The 19,738-nt window shown below is 44.9% G+C and overlaps 1 protein-coding gene across 1 annotated transcript in view; it reads right to left on the reverse strand.

Annotated features, from left to right (window-relative positions):
* EGFR (epidermal growth factor receptor) overlaps positions 1-19,738 on the reverse strand; it is a 158,601-nt gene that overhangs the window by 9,895 nt on the left and 128,968 nt on the right. Inside the window, exons 24-26 of the mRNA XM_010842153.1 lie at positions 4,525-4,680; positions 3,617-3,692; positions 537-683 (exon numbers count right to left, since the gene is read on the reverse strand). Of these exons, the coding sequence (XP_010840455.1) occupies positions 537-683; positions 3,617-3,692; positions 4,525-4,680 (379 nt within the window). The remainder of the gene's footprint in view (positions 1-536; positions 684-3,616; positions 3,693-4,524; positions 4,681-19,738) is intronic.

Here is a 19,738-nt window from a genome sequence, read left to right on the forward strand (position 1 = left end):
ACAATGTTTACCTGCTACACTGCAGAAGGCCTCACGTAAATCCAATATCTGAAAGGTTTAAGTCAAAGCAGAAGTGTTGATTCTACTAATCTCGTGTGGCTATTCACCGTTAGGCATTTAAAAACAGTCTCTCTGGTAACAGGCTTCAAAATGTGGGGCAGGTTTTTCATTGAGCAACTCAGAGAGCAGAGTGTTTGATACAACAGCTTCTGGGGGCTTCTGACTTGACTTGTTTGCTTGAAAACATCAGCTCACAGTGCTGAGTGTGACATTAGCTCACAGTGCTGAGTGTGACATTAGCTCACAGTGCTGAGTGTGACATTAGCTCACAGTGCTGAGTGTGACATTAGCTCACAGTGCTGAGTGTGACATTAGCTCACAGTGCTCAGTGCAGCAGGTATGCGCTTCTGGTGAAGTGCCCTGAGAAGGGGCTGACGAATGTGCCTGCCTATAGGCTGTGACAGAGTGTCTTAGGGAGTCTAAGGCCTGGGGTGTGGCTCAGGGCAGCCCAGTGACAGGTCCCGCTGGCCACTCACACTTGACCATAATCATGTAGACGTCGATGGTGCAGATAGGTGGCTGTGGGAGGCGCTCTCCTTTCTCCAGGACAGTCGAGATCTCACTCGCAGGGATTCCATCGTAAGGCTTGGATCCAAAGGTCATCAACTCCCAAACAGTGACTCCTAAGAGGCAGCAGGGGTTGCTTTATGAGTCAATAATAATCACAGCATCTTGTCTTTAGTCATCATTGTTGACATACTATTCCAACGTTTAAAAACCCCTGTTTCTGTGGCCTTGGGCAATTTGCTCGGTCCTGGAAGCCTCAGTTCAGCGTCTGTCTCATAGGATGGTTGTGAGATCAAACAAGATAACACAACTTCAAAGTTCAGACAATTCCAGGCAAATAGTAAGTAGCCAATAAGTAGCAAACTTTAGTAATAACAGCACAAGACACCACCTCTCTGAGACATGCCTGGTCTATGGAGCAGGAGTTACACAGTCAGACGTGCGCCCCAAGAGACTTAACTAACTATAAATTGTGTTTTTAAAGAATAAAAAAATTAGAGATAAAAACCTCTGTTCCTTTTGATAAATATAAAAACTCCATATTTTAAATTTCAACTTCAATAAATCACCATGATTAAAAAAATTAAAGCAAGAGTACTATTAGAATTGGTGTTTTTTCAGACTGTTCTGAAGTTCTGATGGTCTTTCTACCTAAATGCCTCCCTTGATGGAATTCTCTGCTCCAGAAACACAAATGTGATGAGCAGTATGTCCCCATCTGGACAGCACGATACCCTGGGTGCCTCTAGTGATGAGCATAGTGGGCCTGAGTCTTGAGTCCCCAAACCACACAGGGAGTGCGGGGGGTGGTTCCTAATCTCCAACTAGTCTAACGACCCCTTTTCTTTAGAATTGACCTCTAAATACCATGGATCTGCACGGTGGATTTTCTAAAGGCCATTCCAAAACTGAATGATCTGAATTAACATGCAGATGCAAGGTTGAAGAATGAAGAAAAGCCATGGTCCAGGAAGAAGAAAATATTAATAACCCTTCTGTCCTTCCCACCACAGAGTCATTATGGACTTGATCAAAAAAAGAAAATCTCATGTCCAGGTTTAAACTAGGTTTACACATTGCATTTAACACACACACACACAATGACTTCCTAAAGGAAAGCAAACTTTTCAGGTTTTGGGACAAATGGTGAAAGAGGGCCGTGTGTATGCCTGGCTGCGGGGTATGAGTAGGGTTGGAAGTTGGTATGAATTCTCTCTCTTTTCAACTGGTAAGTGGAACATGCATGTTCCTGACTAAAATATTTGCCTTGACTAGAGTCTAGAGGGTAGAGTAACAGGATATGTTTTTTAAACTAAAAATTCAGGTTCATATTGTAACAATTCTGATGTACTGCCAGAACAGCAGATCATAATCACTTGATAGCACAATTTCCACTGAGATGAAAAACATAACCCCTGTGCTGACGCTGCTTTCTGATGCTGGTTATAATCACCCAGAGGGATTAAGTCACTGAGTTTGAGAATTTTCATTTACTGGGCAGATGTGGCCCTGCAATCTGCAAGTGGGCACATGGGGCAAGGGGAGAACACAGGTGGGCAGCTGGGAAAGGCAGGGGCCCATACCACTGTTGACCACGGTCAGGGTTTTAGGTTTTATCTGGAGCATATTTGGAAAATCAAAGAAGGAGGTTAAGCAGAGAAGTAAAAGTCTAATGTAGTTTAAAATATTTTTGCCAGCTGTCTGGAGAATAGATGAGTGAGTACAAAACAAGCCCAGAGAAGACCCAGGAGGAGCCCCTGCGTAGTGTCGCCGGAAGGGGGTGTGTGTCATCACACTGGGCTGTGTGGCGACAATGACAATGATGGGTCTGGGCAGAACCACAAACAGGAAAAGCAGCATTTCTCCCTGTCCCTCCAGGGGAGCAGACACTTCTTGAACACAGCTGAAAATAACAAGGTATCAGAATACCTTTGTTTCCTTATCTAGTTCATCAATTGTAAGCAGCTCAGCTCACAGGTATAAATGAAAATTCACATATTCATTCACAAAGATTTCTGTCTTCATAAAGCTTATATTATAGCAGGAGAGATAGACAAAGGCCCATGACATTTTTAAAAATTTAATAGCAGGAGAGATAGACAAAAATCCATGAAAATCTTAAAAATTTAATGGGAATATTAGGAAGTTAATAATGCTGTAAAAGAAATGCTAAATGGGAGATATCCTGAATGATTCTGTTTTGTGATAATGACAGCATTCCTCTTGGAAACTCCTTATAATATTACTCTCCTCAAATACATGTTCTATGGGTGGGTGATTCAATAGAGGTGATAGCTGGGATAGACTGATGTTCACCATTCAATGCAGATCAGCTGTTTTGCAGCCTTTGGGCTGATTTGGCGGTACAGGGGGGGCTGACTGCATAACAGTGGGTAGTACCCAGCACAGCAACCAGTGGAAATGCTTTCCTGAAAGGCGAGGCTCTTGAAGGCTCTGGAGCCCCTCTGACAGAGAACAAGACGAGAGCATGAAAGGTGTGTCTGAGGAGAGGGAAGCTGGGCAGAGGACAGAGCACAGGCCGCGTGGGATTTGGAGGAAGAAAGAAGCAGGTCCTGGTGAGATGGCCTTCATGAGAGCTGGAAGCAGCAGCTACTTTCCTCATATTTCCCCAAAGACACACTCTCACAGTGTGTTTTGTCGAGCACAAAGATAACCACTCAGTACACGGAGCTGCGGTCACTGAGTCAATCCACTGTAGAACCACACCCTTTACCGGAAACACTTCCACACGAAACCTGATTTGTCATCTCCCTTTGGTTCACTTCAAATTCACAGCGAGAGGTTATACCTGCTTGATTTTGGGGTACAGGCATTTCCCAGGTTCACATTCTTTCCCTCTTGTTACTCTCTCTCCTGACAAGCTCACTATTACCTCCAGTGACGCTCAGGACGGTAGTTAGACTCAATTTCCTTTTTCATGTTTTCTATTGTAGTCAGTGTCTCGCATGGCAGAGTGTACAAAGCACATCAACAGTGCAAGCCAGCACAGTCTCGGCCTTGATTCACCAGCCTCAGGATTCTGACTCACCATAGCTCCAGACATCACTCTGATGGGTATAAATTCGGTGTAAAATTGATTCCAAAGCCATCCATTTGATAGGGACCTTGGAATGATGAGAGGTAAAAGTAATAAGACAACTATTAGCTTCCTTCTATTGAAAAAAAAAATGACAAAGGGAGAAATTGAAAATGACAAAGGTGAGAAAACCAGGCCACCCACACCCTGCCCCCCAGGCCCAGGGCTCCTTCCCAGCAGGAGGAGAGGTTTGTCTGGCAGAGGACAGGGTCTCTGTCAGACCCCAGGACTGAGGAGGGCCTTTGGTCTGTCTGTGGGCTCCTCTGCTGAGCTGCGTGCATGGGCTGGTAGCTGGGGACCCTGGTCGTGCCCTGTGTTTGTGGGTTCTTACAGGGCCAGCTGCTTGGAGTCATGCAAGGCAGTGTGAAACTGAAGACGTGTACAGCTGATCTAGAGTGTTCTGAAGGGTGTATCTGGAGACCTGCACCCCTCACTGCTGGGAAAGCCCCCTGGAGAAGCCCCAGGCCTGTCCAGAGGAAGAAGCCAAGTCCATCATGGCCAGCGCCCCTCGGGAGGTCCTGGAACAATCACAGGAAACTTTCCTTGCTGCCAAGTCAGCTACGACATTTCAAGATGTTCTTCCGAAGGGTCTTTACCCTGGAGCAGGAGGTGGAAACCTAACTGGCTAATAGTCCCCTAGAGATGAAGCTGAATTCACATTTACTGCCTTTGGCTTCTGGGTGTGTCAGAAACATCTCTATTCACCTTCCCAGGAAATGCTTCTCCCCAGGCAGCTCTGGAGCCTGGCCAGACCCAGAGCTGGTGGCACTGTGACCTCACCTAGAAGGTCCTGAGAATGGCCCTGAGTTGGTCAGTCTGCTTCAGGAGAGTGTGTGCCTGTCGACAAGCCAGCCCCTCACCTTGCCTCCTTCTGCATGATACTCCTTCTCCTCGGCACCCAGCAGCTTGGCCAGCCCGAAGTCTGTGATCTTCACGTGCTGTGGCGTCTTCACCAGCACGTTTCTGGCCGCCAGGTCCCTATGCACCAAGCGCCGGTCTTCCAGGTAATTCATGCCCTGAAACACAGGGCCACACGGGAGGGGTGGGCGCCTCAGTGCCGCGTTCAGTGTCACACAACAGTATTTGACCTGAAGTCTACGCGTGGGCGAACTGCCCTCCACAGACACAGTTACTTGGACCTGGCAACATCAGTGACCATCGATCCGCTCCAAGGATGAAGAGGCTAACTGATCTCCATCCAGTTACTCAAGTTTCAAGCTCAAATGAACAAGTAGAAGAGGCCAGAGACAGAGAAGGAGCCCCACTGTAGGGCCAAAACCTGGCCGCATGCTACTCAGAATGGCTGCTGCCTCTTGCCTGGCCTTGCCACCCTGGGCCAGTTCATATGGGGCACTGCCTCCCCAGGGCCCAGGGCTCTCATCACACTGTCCTGGACTATCTTACATGATTCACTACCAGTGAAGGTTTTTGTCCAGTTTTGTTTTTCTTTTTAAATGGAAATCACAGGGCTTTAAAATTTGCTTTTACAAAGTACCAATCCTCACCCTCTCCCTGGCTGCCTCCATAACTGTGCTAATCAGAATCAAGGCTGTAAGGACGCAAAAGACCTGTATGCAGAAAACTGTAAGATACTGATCAATGAAATCAAAGATGAAACAAACAGATGGAGAGAAATACCATGTTCTCAAACGGGAAGAACGAATATTGTGAAAATGACTATACTACCCAAAGCAATCTACAGATTCAATGCAATCCCTACTAAGTTACCAGTGGCATTTTTCACAGAATTAGAACAAAAATTTTACAACTTGTATGAAAACACAAAAGACTCCGAATAACCAAAGGAATCTTGAGAAAGAAAAATGGAGTTGGAGGAATCAGGCTCCCTGACTTCAGACTATACTAGAAAGCTACAGTCATCAAGACAGTATGGTACTGGCACAAAAACAGAAATGTAGCTCAATGGTATGGGACAGAAAGCTCAGAGATAAACCCATGTACCTATGGTCACCAAATCTATGATAAAGGAGGAAAGACTATACAATGACGAAAAGACAGCCTCTTCAACTGGACAGCTACATGTAAAAGAATGAAATTAGAACACTCCTAATACCATACACAAAAATGAACTCAAAACGGGTTAAAGACCTAAATGTAAGGCTTGCCACTATAAAACACTTAGAGGAAAACACAGGCAGAACGCTCTTTGACATAAAGCATAGCAAGATCTTTTTTGATCTACCTCCTAATGAAGATAAAAACAAAAATAAACAAATGGGATCTAATTAAACAAAAGCTTTGGCATAGCAAAGGAAACTATAAGCAAAACCAAAAGACAGTCCTTAGAATGGGAGAAAATATTTGCAAATGAAGCGATTGACAAAGGTTTAATCTCCAAAATATATAAGCAGCTGATGCAGCTCAATATCAAAAAAAACAAACAACCCCATAAAAAATTGTGGGGGGGGAGAGCTAAATAGACATTTCTCTGAAGAAGACATACAGGTGGCCATGAAGCACATGAAAAGATGCTCAACATTACTATTAGAAAAATAAAATTGAAAACTACAATGAAGTATCACTTCACACCAGTCGGAATGGCCATTATCAAAAAATCTATAATAATGTTGGAGAGGGTGTGGAGAAAAGGGAACCCTCTGACACTGTTGGTGGGAATGTAAATTGGTGCAGCTACTATGGAGAACAGTATGGAGGTTTCTTAAAAAACTAAAAATAGAGGTACCATATAACCCAGCAATCTCAGTTCTGGGCATAAATCCAGAGAAAACTATGATCTGAAAGGATGCATGACTCTCAAAATTCACTGCATCACTATTTATAATAGCCAGGACATGGAAGGAACTTAAAGGTCCATCAACAGAGGAATGGAAAAAGAAGATGTGGTACACATATACTGTGGAATATCACTCAGCCCATAAAAGGAAAGAAATGCCGGCTGTAAAGCCATGAATCGGAGAAGGCAATGGCAACCCACTCCAGTACTCTTGCCTGGAAAATCCCATGGACGGAGGAGCCTGGTAGGCTGCAGTCCATGGGGTCGCTGAGGGTCGGACATGACTGAGTGACTTCACTTTCACTTTTCACTTTCATGCATTGGAGGAGGAAATGGCAACTCACTCCAGTGTTTTTGCCTGGAGAATCCCAGGGACAGGGAGCCTGGTAGGCTGCCGTCTATGGGGTCACATAGAGTCGGATACGACTGAAACGACTTAGCAGCAGTAGCAGCAGCAGAGACATGAATGGACCTAGAGACTGTTACACAGGGTGAAGCAAGTCAGAAAGAGAAAAAAAAACATTATATAATATAGTGGGCTCTAGAAAATGATACAGATGAACTTATTTGCAAAGCAGAAACAGAGTGACAGATGTAGTGAACAAATGCATGGAAACTAAGTGGGAAGAGGGGATGAATTGGGAGATTGGGATTGACAAACAGACACTGCTGCTAAGTCACTTCAGTCGTGTCCGAATCTGTGCGACCCCATAGATGGCAGCCCACCAGGCTCCCCCGTCCCTGGGATTCTCCAGGCAAGAACACTGGAGTGGGTTGCCATTTCCTTCTCCAGTGCAGGAAAGTGAAAAGTGAAAGGCAAGTCGCTCAGTCATGTCCGACCCTCAGCGACCCCATGGACTGCAGCCTACCAGGCTCCTCCATCCATGGGATTTTCCAGGCAAGAGTACTGGAGTGGGGTGCCATTGGTTCTCCACAAATATACACTACTATATATGAAACCGATAACTAATGAGAACCTCTTGTGTAGCACAGGAAACTCTACTCAATGATCTGTGGTGGCCTAGATGGGAAGGAATCTGAGTGGATATATGAATACATGTAACTGACTCACTTTGCTGTATAGCAGAAACTATCACAACACTGTAAAGCAATTATACTCCAATAAAAAAAAAATTTGCTTTTCTCAAATTGCTTCTGTACTTAAGAGAGCCCCAGCAGTTTATCTGGAGAAATCTTAGGTATTATTTATTACTCATAATATTGGAATTCTTTTCCCATTAACACCGTCAGTGTTTGAGTAATATGCCAATATGCATAGAAATATAGAAAAATTCTGATTAGTTAATGTTTAATGTATGTGTTATTGATATTACAGACACTTGTTTACTGCCAGGCTTTGATGTTAAGAGATGACTTTGGTATTTACCCCACCCTGCTCCCCGACCGCCTACTAGGCCAAAGAGGATATTACTCTCTACATACACTTCCCTAGATTCAGGATTTATATACATCATATTCCTTTCATGGAAATGTAGTCTGCCCTATAAATTGCCACAAGGCCTTCAGAATGAATAGATCTGAGGAACTAATCTGTGCTGAAAATTGTCCTCTATTTGGATAATGAATCACCTATGGTTCTCTTTTGGTTGTTCCAGTTGTGAAAGCTCATATAATCTTTCATTCTATCTTCATGGAATAAAATGAGTTAACTGGCCTGTGTTCCAGTTTTGTTTAACGAACCATGTCAAGAGAGAGTTTCTGTTCTCACCAGCTGTATGGAGACCTGCTTTTTCATAACATCTCAAACTGAGAAAAATCTCAAAGATATTGTCAAAATAGATACAAAATTGTCTTTTGTGCTCTGTAATTTGAATTTTTAAAAAACTAATAAATGGATTCTAATATGAAAAAAAAGAAGGCTGTAAGAGCAAGAATATTTGAGAAGCACCCAGCGCAGTGCCTGACATTTAGTGAATTCTCAGACGTGCAGTCCCTTGGTACCCATGAAACTGGTTCCAGGAACCCCTCCCACTGCCACCTCCCAACCAAAATCCATAAATATTCAAGTCCCTTATAAAAAATGGCATAGTATTTGTATGTAACATACACACATCCTCTTGCGTACTTTAAATTATCTCTAGATTACTTACAATACCTCATACAAAGTAATTAGTTGTAAATACAATGTAAATGCTATGTAAACAGTTGCCTGCGCCCAGCAAATTCAAGTTTTGGTGGTTTTTTTTCTTAGCTTTCTGGAATTTTCTTCCCAAGTATTTTTGATCCATGGTTGGCTGATTCTGCAGATGCAGAACCGTGGATATGAAGGGCTGACTGTGACCCTGACCTCTCATCCTTGTCCATAGCCTCCTTGGTGTTTTTGTTACCTGCCCTTCCTCCCCTGACAGGTGGGGTCACTTCCTGCACCTATTTCTGGCTTGATGCCCGCCCAGATGAGCTAAACTCCTTTGACCTTCCCAAGCTCTAACCTGTTGTCACAAGCTTGGCAGCCCTCGCTCCCAAGCCAGGCCTGGCAGGCAGGAGGAGCCTGTGTTGTTGGGACCACATTCTCTCCCACTTATTCACAGAAGTACCTCTCCTCTCTCCAGTCAGGGAAGTGGACCACACTTCCAGCCTCCTTTACAGCTGACACTCATAACCTCTCCAGGGAAGGGCAGGCATCATGGAAATGCTTATTGAAGGGCAAAAAATGGAAATGCTTATTGAAGGGCAAAAAATGGAAATGAATGGAATTCAACCAACTCTTCATTACTTTTCAGCTTTTTGTACACCGCTGTATTTATTTTAGTGCAAGTGCAGGGAACACTTGTAGATAAGAGTAGATCCCACATTTTCTGGCAAATTCTTTACTTCCTTTTGATACATATTAGGTAAAAACTAAAAATTAACTTGTCATATCAAAGCAAAATGAAAAATTAGGAAGATGAGTGAGTGAGTGAATGAAAGTCACTCGTTTTGTCCAACACTTTGTGACCCCATGGACTGTAGCCCACCAGGCTCCTCTGTCCATGGATTTCATCAAGGGATCTTCCCGACCCAAGGATCAAACCCAGGTCTCTTGTAGGCAGATTCTTTACTGTCTGAGCCACCAGGGAAGTCCTCATAAGAAAATAGGGTCTTATAAAGACATTGCTAGGAATTAGTCTTGGAGGGCTATTTTTGAGGCCTTTTGTGTTCTTCTTTCCTGTAAAAAGGTGACTGATTTCCAAGTCTCCTTTGTATGATTTAGAAAGCTCCTGAATGTTGAAGATGCTGTTTGATTTAATTGCTTCCCTTCCTAAGATTTCTCAGGTGCCAGGAAATAAGGTTAATCGGCTCATGTCTACTCAAGGGGAAACTGGCAGGTGCTTCCCTGGAGCAGCACTTCCAGGTTAGGAATAGTTATTTCTGGATGGAGTATGGAGATGGAGAAAGAAGCAGGGCTTCCAAACACAGAAGGCATTCTACTCCTTGGCTCCTCTCCACCTTCACGGGGTTTCTAGCATCAGCCTTGTCCCCCGAAGGGTTCACTAAGCCCACAGGGAGGACAGCAGAGGGCATTTCCAGCTACAATTAACTATCACTGTGAACTTCCATTCTGCCTCTTTATATGCCCAACAGAGAATCTGGTACACTGGATACATTTTTAAATAACAGCTTGTTTCATGCACTGGGATGACCCAGAGGGATGGTACGGGGAGGGAGGAGGGTTCAGGATGGGGAACATGTGTATACCTGTGGCGGATTCATGTTGATATATGGCAAAACCAATATAATATTGTAAAGTTAAAAAAAAATGAAACAAACAAAATAACAGCTTGTTGAAGAAGAATGAGGGTATGAATGAGTTGACAGTTCCAAGTCAGGCATGGCAAACTCACCTGTAAAGAAACCTCTCCAGGTACTGGCAGACCCAGCACCCACACAACTGCCCTGAAAGCTGACCCAGGTCCCGAGGCTGAGCTGCTGCTACACAAACCAAGTGCTCTGAGGCCACCATTGGGACTGTGTCCATAATTTCATGCTGGGGTCTCCAAGTGAAACTTGGCTGCTACCACAGAGACTGCCAAGTGCCAGATGCCCAGATACCAAAAAATATCCCAATACCCCAGCATTTGGTTCAGTTCGCTCTCTCAGTTGTGTCCGAATCTTTGCGACCCCATGTATTGCAGCACGCCAGGCTTCTCTGTCCATCACCAACTCCTGGAGCTTGCTCAAACTCATGTCCATCAAGTCGATGATGCCATCCAACCATCTCATCCTCTATCATCCCCTTCTCCTCCTGCCTTCAATCTTTCCCAGCATGAGGGTCTTTTTAATGAGTCAGCTGGTCCTATCAGGTGGCCAAAATAGTGGAGTTTCAGCTTCAGCATCAGTCCTTCCATTGAATATTCAGGACTGATTTCCTTTAAGATGGACTAGTTGGATGTCATCTCAGTCCAAAGGACTCTCGAGTCTTCTCCAACACCACAGTTCAAAAGCATCAATTCTTCGCTGCTCTGTTTTCTTTACAGTCCAACTCTCACATCTATACATGACCACTGGAAAAACCATGGCTTTGACTAGATGGACCTTTGTTGGCAAAGTAATGTCTCTGCTTTTTAATACGCTGTCTAGATTGGTCAGAGCTTTTCTTCCAAGGAGCAAGTGACTTTTAATTTCATGGCTGCAGTCACCATCTGCAGTGATTTTGGAGCCCCCCAAAATAAAATTTTTCACTGTTTCCATTGTTTCCCCATCTATCTGCCATGAAGTGATGGGACTGGATGCCATGATCTTAGTCTTTTGAATGTTGAGTCTGAAGCCAGCTTTTTTGCTCTCCTCTTTCCCTTTCATCAAGAGGCTCTTTAGTTCTTCTTCGCTTTCTGCCATAAGGGTGGTGTCATCTGTGTATCTGAGGTTTTTGATATTTCCCCTGGAAATCTTGATTCTAGCTTGTACTTCATCCAGCCTGGCATTTCACATGATGTACTCTGCATATTAGTTAAATAAACAAAGTGACAATATACAGCCTTGACATATTCCTTTCCCGATTTGGAACTAGTCTATTGTTCCAGTCTGGTTCTAACTGTTGTTTCTTGACCTGCATACAGATTTCTCAAGAGGTAGGTGAGGTTGTCTGGTATTCCCATCTCTTGAAGAATTTTCCACAGTTCGCTGTGATCCACACAGTCAAAAGTTTTGGCGCAGTCAATAAAGCAGAAGTAGATATTTTTCTGAATTCACTTGCTTTTTCAATGACCCAATGGATGTTGGCAATTTGATCTCCGGTTCTTTGGCCTTTTCTAAACCCAGCTTGAACATCTTGAATATCTTGAACTTCCATCTGGAAGTTCATGTACTGTTGAAGCCTGGCTTGGAGAATTTTGAGCATTACTTTGCTAGCGTGTGAGATGAGTGCAATTGTGCAATAGTTAGAACATTCTTTGGCATTGCCTTTCTGTGGGATTGTGATGAAAACTGACCTTTGCCAGTCCTGTGGCCACTGCTGAGTTTTCCAGATTTGCTGGCATACTGAGTGAAGCACTTTAACAGCATCATCTTTTAGAATTTGAAATAGATGAGCTGAAATCCCATCACCTCCACTAGCTTTGTTCATAGTGATGCTTCCTAAGGCCCACTTGACTTTGCATTCCAGGATGGCTGGCTCTAGGTGCATGATCACCCTGTTATGGTTATCTGGGTCATGAAGATCTTTTTTTATACAATTCTTCTGTATATTTTTGCCACTCTTTTTAATATCTTCTGCTTCTGTTAGGTCCATATCATTTCTGTCCTTTATTGTGCCCATAATTGCATGAAATGTTTCCTTGGTATCACTAATTTTCTTGAGAAGATCTCTAGTCTTTCCCCTTCTATTGTTTTCCTCAATTTCTTTGCACTAATCTCTGAGGGAGGCTTTCTTATCTCTCCTTGCTATTCTTTGGAACTCTGCATTCAAATGTATATGTCTTTCCTTTTCTTCTTTGCCTTTAGCATCTCTTCTTTTCTCAGCTATTTGTAAGGCCTCCTCAGACAACCATTTGCCTTGTTGCATTTCTTTTTCCTGGGGGGATGGTCTTGGTCACTGCCTCCTGTACAATGTCACAAACCTCTGTCCATAGTTCTTCAGGCACTCTGTCTATCACATCTAATTCCTGGAATGTATTTGTCCCTTCCACTGTATAATCGTAAGGGATTTGATTTAGGTCATACCTGAATGGTCCAGTGGTTTTCCCTCCTTTCTTCAATTTAAGTCTGAATTTGGCAATAAGGAGTTCATGATCTGAGCCACAGTCAGCTCCTGGTCTTGTTTTTGCTGACTGTATAGAGCTTCTCCATCTTTGGCTGCAAAGAATAAAATCAGTCTGATTTTGGTATGACCATCTGGTGATGTCCATGTGTAGAGTCTTCTCTTGTGTTGTTGGAAGAAGGTGTTTGCTATGAGCAGTGCATTTTCTTGGCAAAACTCTGTTAGCCTTTGACCTGCTTCATTTTGTACTCTAAGGCCAAATTTGCCTTTTACTCCAGGTATCTCTTGACTTCCTGTTTTTGCATTCCAGTTTCATGTAATGAAGAGGACATCTTTTTTGGGTGTTAGTTCTAGAAGTTCTTGTAGGTGTTCATAGAGCCATTCAACTTCAGCTTCTTCAGCATTACTTGTTGGGCCATAGACTTGGATTACTGTGATACTGAATGGTTTGCCTTGGAAACGAACAGAGATCATTCTGTCATTTTTGAGATTATACCCAAGTACTGCATTTTGGACTCTTTTGTTGACTGGGAGGGCTACTCCATTTCTTCTAAGGGATTCTTACCTACAGTAGTAGATATAAAGGTCATCTGAGTTAAATTCACCCATTCCAGTCCATTTTAGTTCACTGATTCCTAAAATCTTGATGTTCGCTCTTACCATCTCCTATTTGACCTTTTCCAATTTGTCTTGATTCATGTACCTAACATTCCAGGTTCCTAGGCAATATTGTTCTTTATAGCATGGGACTTTTCTTCTATCCCCAGTTACATCATCCACAACTGGGTGTTGTCTTTGCTTTGGCTCCGTCTCTTCATTGTTTCTGGGGTTATTTCTCCACTCTTCTCCAGTAGCATATTGGGCACCTACCAATCTGGGCAGTTTTTCAGTGTCATATCTTTTTGCCTTTCCATACTGTTCATGGGGTTCTCAAGGCAAGAATACTGAACTGGTTTGCCATTCCCTTCTCCAGTGGACCACGTTTTGTCAGAAGTCTCTACCATGACCTGTCTGTCTTGAGTGGTCCTTCATGGCATGGCTCATAGTTTCATTGAGTTAGACAAGGCTGTGGTCCATGTGATCACTTTGATTAGTTTTCTGTGATTGTGGTTTTCATTCTGTCTGCCCTCTGATGGACAAGGATAAGAGGCTTATGGAAGCTTCCTGATGGGAGAGACTGACTGTGAGGGAAACTGGGTCTTGTTCTGATGGGCGGGGCCATGCTCAGTAAATCTTTAATCCAATTTCCTGTTGATGGGTGGGGCTGTGTTCCCTCCCTGTTGTTTGACCTGAGACCAAACTATGGTGGAGGTAATGAAGATAAGGCGACCTCCTTCAAAAGGCCCTGTGCATGAACTGCAGCACTCAGTGTTCCCGACCCTGTAGCAGGCCACCGCCAACCTATGCCTCTACCAGAGACTCCTGGACACTCATGGGCAAGTCTGGGCCAGTCTCTTGTGGGGTCTCTACTCTTATCTGCTGCTGTGTAAATGTAACAATGAAAGGCACCTCCACCCTACCCCTCCTCCTACTCCTGAGATCTTTAAAGGACCAGAGCAATGTTTTCTCAGAGAAGGCTTGGGAAAGGGGAGAAGAAAGCAGTTTATGTGTTCTGGAGCAGACAGCCAATCAGCCAGAGGGATTTAAAAGTCAGAGCTAATTACAGGATAAGATTAGGCTCCTTTGAACTTACATGAAACTCTATTCCTCGGTTTCTGTCCCACATAACACAGAGGGCTTGAAAGGCCATCTCAGTGCCCCACACAGTTAAGATTTTAACCAGCACCAAAGATAAGAGCCCTGACACTGCTCATGAACTCTCAGAATCCAAACAGAACCGCAGGAAGCAACACCAGTGTTTAAGCCTCGTGGGGCCTCTTGGAAGTGCATTTCCCTGGTTCTTCTCTGAGATCCTCACTTCAGTTTAAGGGAATATATTTATTTTGTCAGTTAACATAGGACAGCAAAGGTGGATGTTGCAACCACGAGGTTAAAAGGGGATCTGAAGTGCCCCCTTCACGCTGGGACCTGAAGGCACAGACCTGTGGACACTCCATGAGGGATGTGAAGATGTTCCTGGCACAACACTCACAGAAGAAGGCCCGGGTTGGGTCTGACATTCACAGACGGCTTTCCCAGGCACTGCAGCATCCTGGAGCTCTCAGTAGGAGCCCAGAGGGAGAGGCAGACCTGAGCTGCGTTTCTAGCAGATTTTTTAACCACCGTGTGGGAAAGAGGGGGCATGTGACCTGGGGACTATGGAGACGGCATAAATAGGAAGTGGAGGGCAGGCAGAAGGCTCTGGTAGAGTTCAATGAAGCACAGCCTCCACACCACTGAGCCCTGCCCTCAGGAGAGGCAGGCAAGTGTCAGACTGTCCTGTTCCAGACACCAAGCTTCTGCTGGGCGGGGACAGGAGACGTGCTAGGCTCACTGGTCTGGGGGCTCCACTCTGATCTGTGACATCAAGGGCTGGGGAAAAGCACAGATGTGGGAGCAAGGATGCCTGGGATCAAATCTTAGTTTTGCTGCTTATATACTTGAGACCTTGGCACGTTACTTAAACACCCTTACCTCACTCTCTCCACATGTAAGACAGGCTACTCAGAGGATTAAATGAGTTAATCCCTATGGAGCACGTAGGACAGCACCCAGTAGAATGGTCCGTCACTGCTGTGATTGTCATCATTTCCTCCTGGATGTCAAATCCATCCTCTCTACTCCACCCTTTTTGACATGACCTTGAATTAGGCCGCTGCCATGGCCCCCAATACCTGCATGGTGGCCTTGGCTTTCATGATGATGTTAGGGTTGAAGGTCCCTGGGTGGTATTCCCTCCCCTCCTGTCCTGCCCCTCATTCCTCAGCAGCCCTCAGCGTCTCTCCGTCACTGCCCACTGCTCCCTCAGACAACTCCCAGGACAGGGCCTGGCTCTCACTCCCATCAATGGAACCGAGCCACGTCCAGGACTCCAGAGGGTGTGGGGCACCTGCCTCACCACTGCCGTCCCCACACCAGGCGCCTGACTGGCAGGCTGAGCCCACTTTGCTGGTCCCCATGTGGCTTGTAGAGCAGCCTCTGGGAGTCTGGTCCCCACCTCTCCTGATCTGACCCCCTCATTTCTTCCTGTACTATTAGCTCTCTATGGATCTGTTTTCCTTACCTGTTCATAAGTTTGGGGAGATAAGAAATTTTGTCTTAATTATATATATATTTCACATGATACTGGACACTGACAGATAAATGCTCAAGAAATAACTAAATGAAATGTCTAAGAGCTGACGAATATGCTTTAATCGTACAGCAACTTTTGGCTTTATAAGGACATAATGTAAAGTGATCATTTAGGTTAAGTTCAACTGTAATCTTTTATGGAACAATGTAAGAATGAAAAAGAAAATCCAAATAACTGAAAATATCTATGACTGGATGTGTGTTTGTCTCTGTCCTGTCTGCGGTTTGGTGCCTCGGGGTGCTATGCAGGTGTGTGCTTTGCAGGTGAATCAGCTCTTAGGAGGAGTCTTCTCTGGTCACCACCCTTAAGCTGCACAGTCAGTCAGCGGGGCTGGGGCTGCCTGGAACCTCACCTTTAGGAGTGCTGATCTGGAGAACAGGAAACCTGGGTGGTGTGGGGAAGGGGAGCAGACCTAGGTGCAAAGGTCAGAGCCCCCTGGGCCGGGACAGGAGGCTGTGCACGGGAGCTGCTCGGGATGGTCAGCATCTCCCACACGAAGGCCGAGCGAGGGTGACGGATGACCACTCCTTTGCCAGCACGATTTTCATTCACTCCCGTTAGAGGCAGGACCACCTTCCTCCCCTAACCTGGATGGGTCTTCTCTTAGCTGTTCACACGACCTAAGAACTCCTATAAATGTGTGAACAGTGAAAATACCTGGGGCATTTTCAAATGAACTGAGACCGAACTAAGTGTCCGGTGTGCTTAAGAAATGGGTCCTTTGAATGGAATGCCTTTTGAAGTTCATCCTTATCAAGTCTCATCTTATAGAATACACTAGGCGTAGTCTGGTGCTTATGGAGTTGTGGTCAGCTTCTTTCTGACAGCCTCTCCCCTGGATCCCCCTTCCCCAAGAGCTGCCTTCAAATCTCACTGGGGCCTGGTCAAGATCTGAAACTTATCTCTCTGAAAACTAACTTCTGTGAGATCTTAATCCAGGTTAGGTGAAAGAAAGCTCTGTGTCCCAAAGGCTGGAGAAAATGTTAAATGAATCAGCCTGGGGAGCTGATTTACATAGGATTTGCAGTATGCGGTCTGTGGTGCTCCAAGGAACAGCCTGGCACGGCAGCAGTGTTCTCTAAATTGAAGTCCAGCACATCTTTTGGATTCTAGGATTTTATGACATTATCATCCCATCTAATTATTTTGGAATTTACTAGCTAGTTTAAGTAGCCAGAAAGAATGGACACACTTTCTGAAGCACCTAAGTTACTTCCCGTGAGTGAGAGCTCTGTGTGCCTTCATGAGCCGGGAACTTAGGAAGGGGGGATCACGGAGCAGATGATGGGACCACAGCCTTCTGAGACCTGAGTCTAGAATCCACTCTACCCCTGTATGGAAGGGCACCTCTGGTCTCCAAACCCTAAAAAGAATCCCCCCAGGCCACCTCTGCTTCTTTTCTTTTTCCTTGTGCCTGGGTGATATAATTTTACTTGTCTTCCTACCAGTGAGAACAATAAACCTGTGTAATAGTGTCTGACTTGTCAGCAACGTTTGGAAAACTTCCCAAGAGAGCCTGGGCCTTTGTGAATCAGTGAGGACATTTATAAGTCAATAAATCCCACTTCAAAAATGCCAGCAAGTTTAGTTTCTGGTCAGCCACTAAGTCTTTCTGGGTAGTTTCATTTCTAAGTTTTACAAAGAAAACTGTTTAATACTAAAGGTGAATAGTACCTAACCCAACAGCAAATTTCTCTCCTTACAAGTGAGGAGACCATTGCTTTCCTATATTGGCAGGATAGATGCTGCACTGATACAGCTGTGCAAGCACAACAGTGAGGCTTCTCTGCTGAAACAGAAAGCAGCACCATAGAGACAAAAGTTAATGACAGCTGCAACGTGAACGGACTTCAGAGGAAAATGATCTTAAACAGAGTACAACAGGCAGAGCAGTGGATTTAAATAACAAAGTGAAATTCTGAATAATATTATATAGAGCACTATATTGGAAAACTTTCAGGCCCTGGGGACTCAACTCCAGAACCTTGGAAACTCAGGGCTGACCAGGGTCAGGCCAGAGCTGAGTTTGTCCTGTGGTGGGCACTGCCATGGTCAGGTGTTTGCTTTTCCTCATGCTGTAGAAGACTGATTTTGGGGTCAAACAAGCTTCCATCTATACAGTCTCTGTGGGCAAGCAGATCTGAATGTGGGGTTGCCAAAGAAAGAAGGGGAAAACCTCAAGAATAAGAAAGGAACAAAACCAAGAGATTCTGCTCTAAGGAAAGAGAGTAGATATAGAACTAGAATATGATGATGTTTCAGCTGAGATTTTAGTCACTAACCTAAATCAGTCAAAGTGCAGGGAAAAACCAGAGGAGTGAGCATGGGATGCATCCTGGGGCTTGAGTGGGCGCTTCACAGGGGCTCTGTGGACTGTCTTCTCTGTCTCGGCTCAACCTCGGAGACAACTCACCTGCTCCGTCCCCAAGTTGTGTTCAACTCCTTGTGACCTGATGGATCATAGCCCGCCAGGCTCTTCTGTTCATGGGATTCTTCAAGCAAGAATACTGGAGTGGGTTGCCATTTCCTCTTCCAGGGGAATCTTCCTGACCCAGGGATTGAACCAATGTCTCTTATGTCTCCTGCATTGGCAGGTAGATTCTTTACCACTGAGACAACTCGCCTAGTAAAAGCCAAAACGGAGCTGTGAATCCCCCAGAGTTACATGCCCAGTTCTGTAACTGGGCAGAACTTGCCAAGGCTGTGTGTCCCCTCACATAAAAATTCACTTTTGTGGAGCTGCAAATTGACACAAGATAATTAGAATGCTAAACATATGGGCACCTGGTGAGCTGTGCTCACCCTTCAGGCAGGAGCAGACAGCTCGGCTGTGCCGCATTCTGGACGCCTGGTCCCATGTGGGCAGCAGTCAGGGTACGACTAACAGCTCACCTCCCTCCCAGTGTCAAGTAAACAAGTATATAAGCCAGATCTTCCCAGGAAGCAAAAGGGGTTAAAAAAAAGGAAAGCAAGTTAAGCAAGGTACTAGAGACTGCCTGGTGGAGAAGGCAATGGCACCCCACTCCAGTACTCTTGCCTGGAAAATCCCATGGACAGAGGAGCCTGGTGGGCTGCAGTCCATGGGGTCGCACAGAGTTGGACAAGACTGAAGTGACTTAGCAGCAGTAGCAGGAGAGACTGCCTGGAGTGGAGGGGGATAACTTTGGTGATTCTCCTGCCTCAGATTATCAGGGAGGAGACTAAGGAAGAATTTCTGAGATTAGAGGTCAGGACATGAATAGACCTCCAGGAAAGACTTTATGTTTAGTGAAACCTATGGCAGGCTAATGACCTCCTCCCCGACATAAGACACTGGGCTGAACAGTGTCTCCAAAATTTCACATCTACCCAGAAACCCAGGATGTGAGCTCAGACACAGGGTTTTGCAGATCTAATTAAAAGATCTTGAGACGAAATCATCCTGGATTTAGGAATGACTGGCACCTTTTACTATGCCAAAGCCTTTGACAGTTTATTGTGATCCACAATAAACTGTGGATCACAATAAACTGTGGAAAATTCTGAAAGAGATGAATCCCAGACCACCTGACCTGCCTCTTGAGAAACCTATATGCAGGTCAGGAAGCAACAGTTAGAACTGGACATGGAACAACAGACTGGTTCCAAATAGGAAAAGGAGTTCGTCAAGGCTGTATATTGTCACCCTGCTTATTTAACTTCTATGCAGAGTACATCGTGAGAAACGCTGGGCTGGAGGAAGCACAAGCTGGAATCAAGATTGCCGGGAGAAATATCAATAACCTCAGACATGCAGATGACCCTTACGGCAGAAAGTGAAGAGGAACTAAACAGCTCTTGATGAAAGTGAAAGAGGAGAGTGAAAAAGTTGGCTTAAAGCTCAACATTCAGAAAACGAAGATCATGGCATCT

Source organism: Bison bison, unplaced genomic scaffold (assembly GCF_000754665.1).
Source record: "Bison bison bison isolate TAMUID 2011002044 unplaced genomic scaffold, Bison_UMD1.0 scf7180017864171, whole genome shotgun sequence".
Lineage (NCBI taxonomy): Eukaryota > Metazoa > Chordata > Mammalia > Artiodactyla > Bovidae > Bison > Bison bison.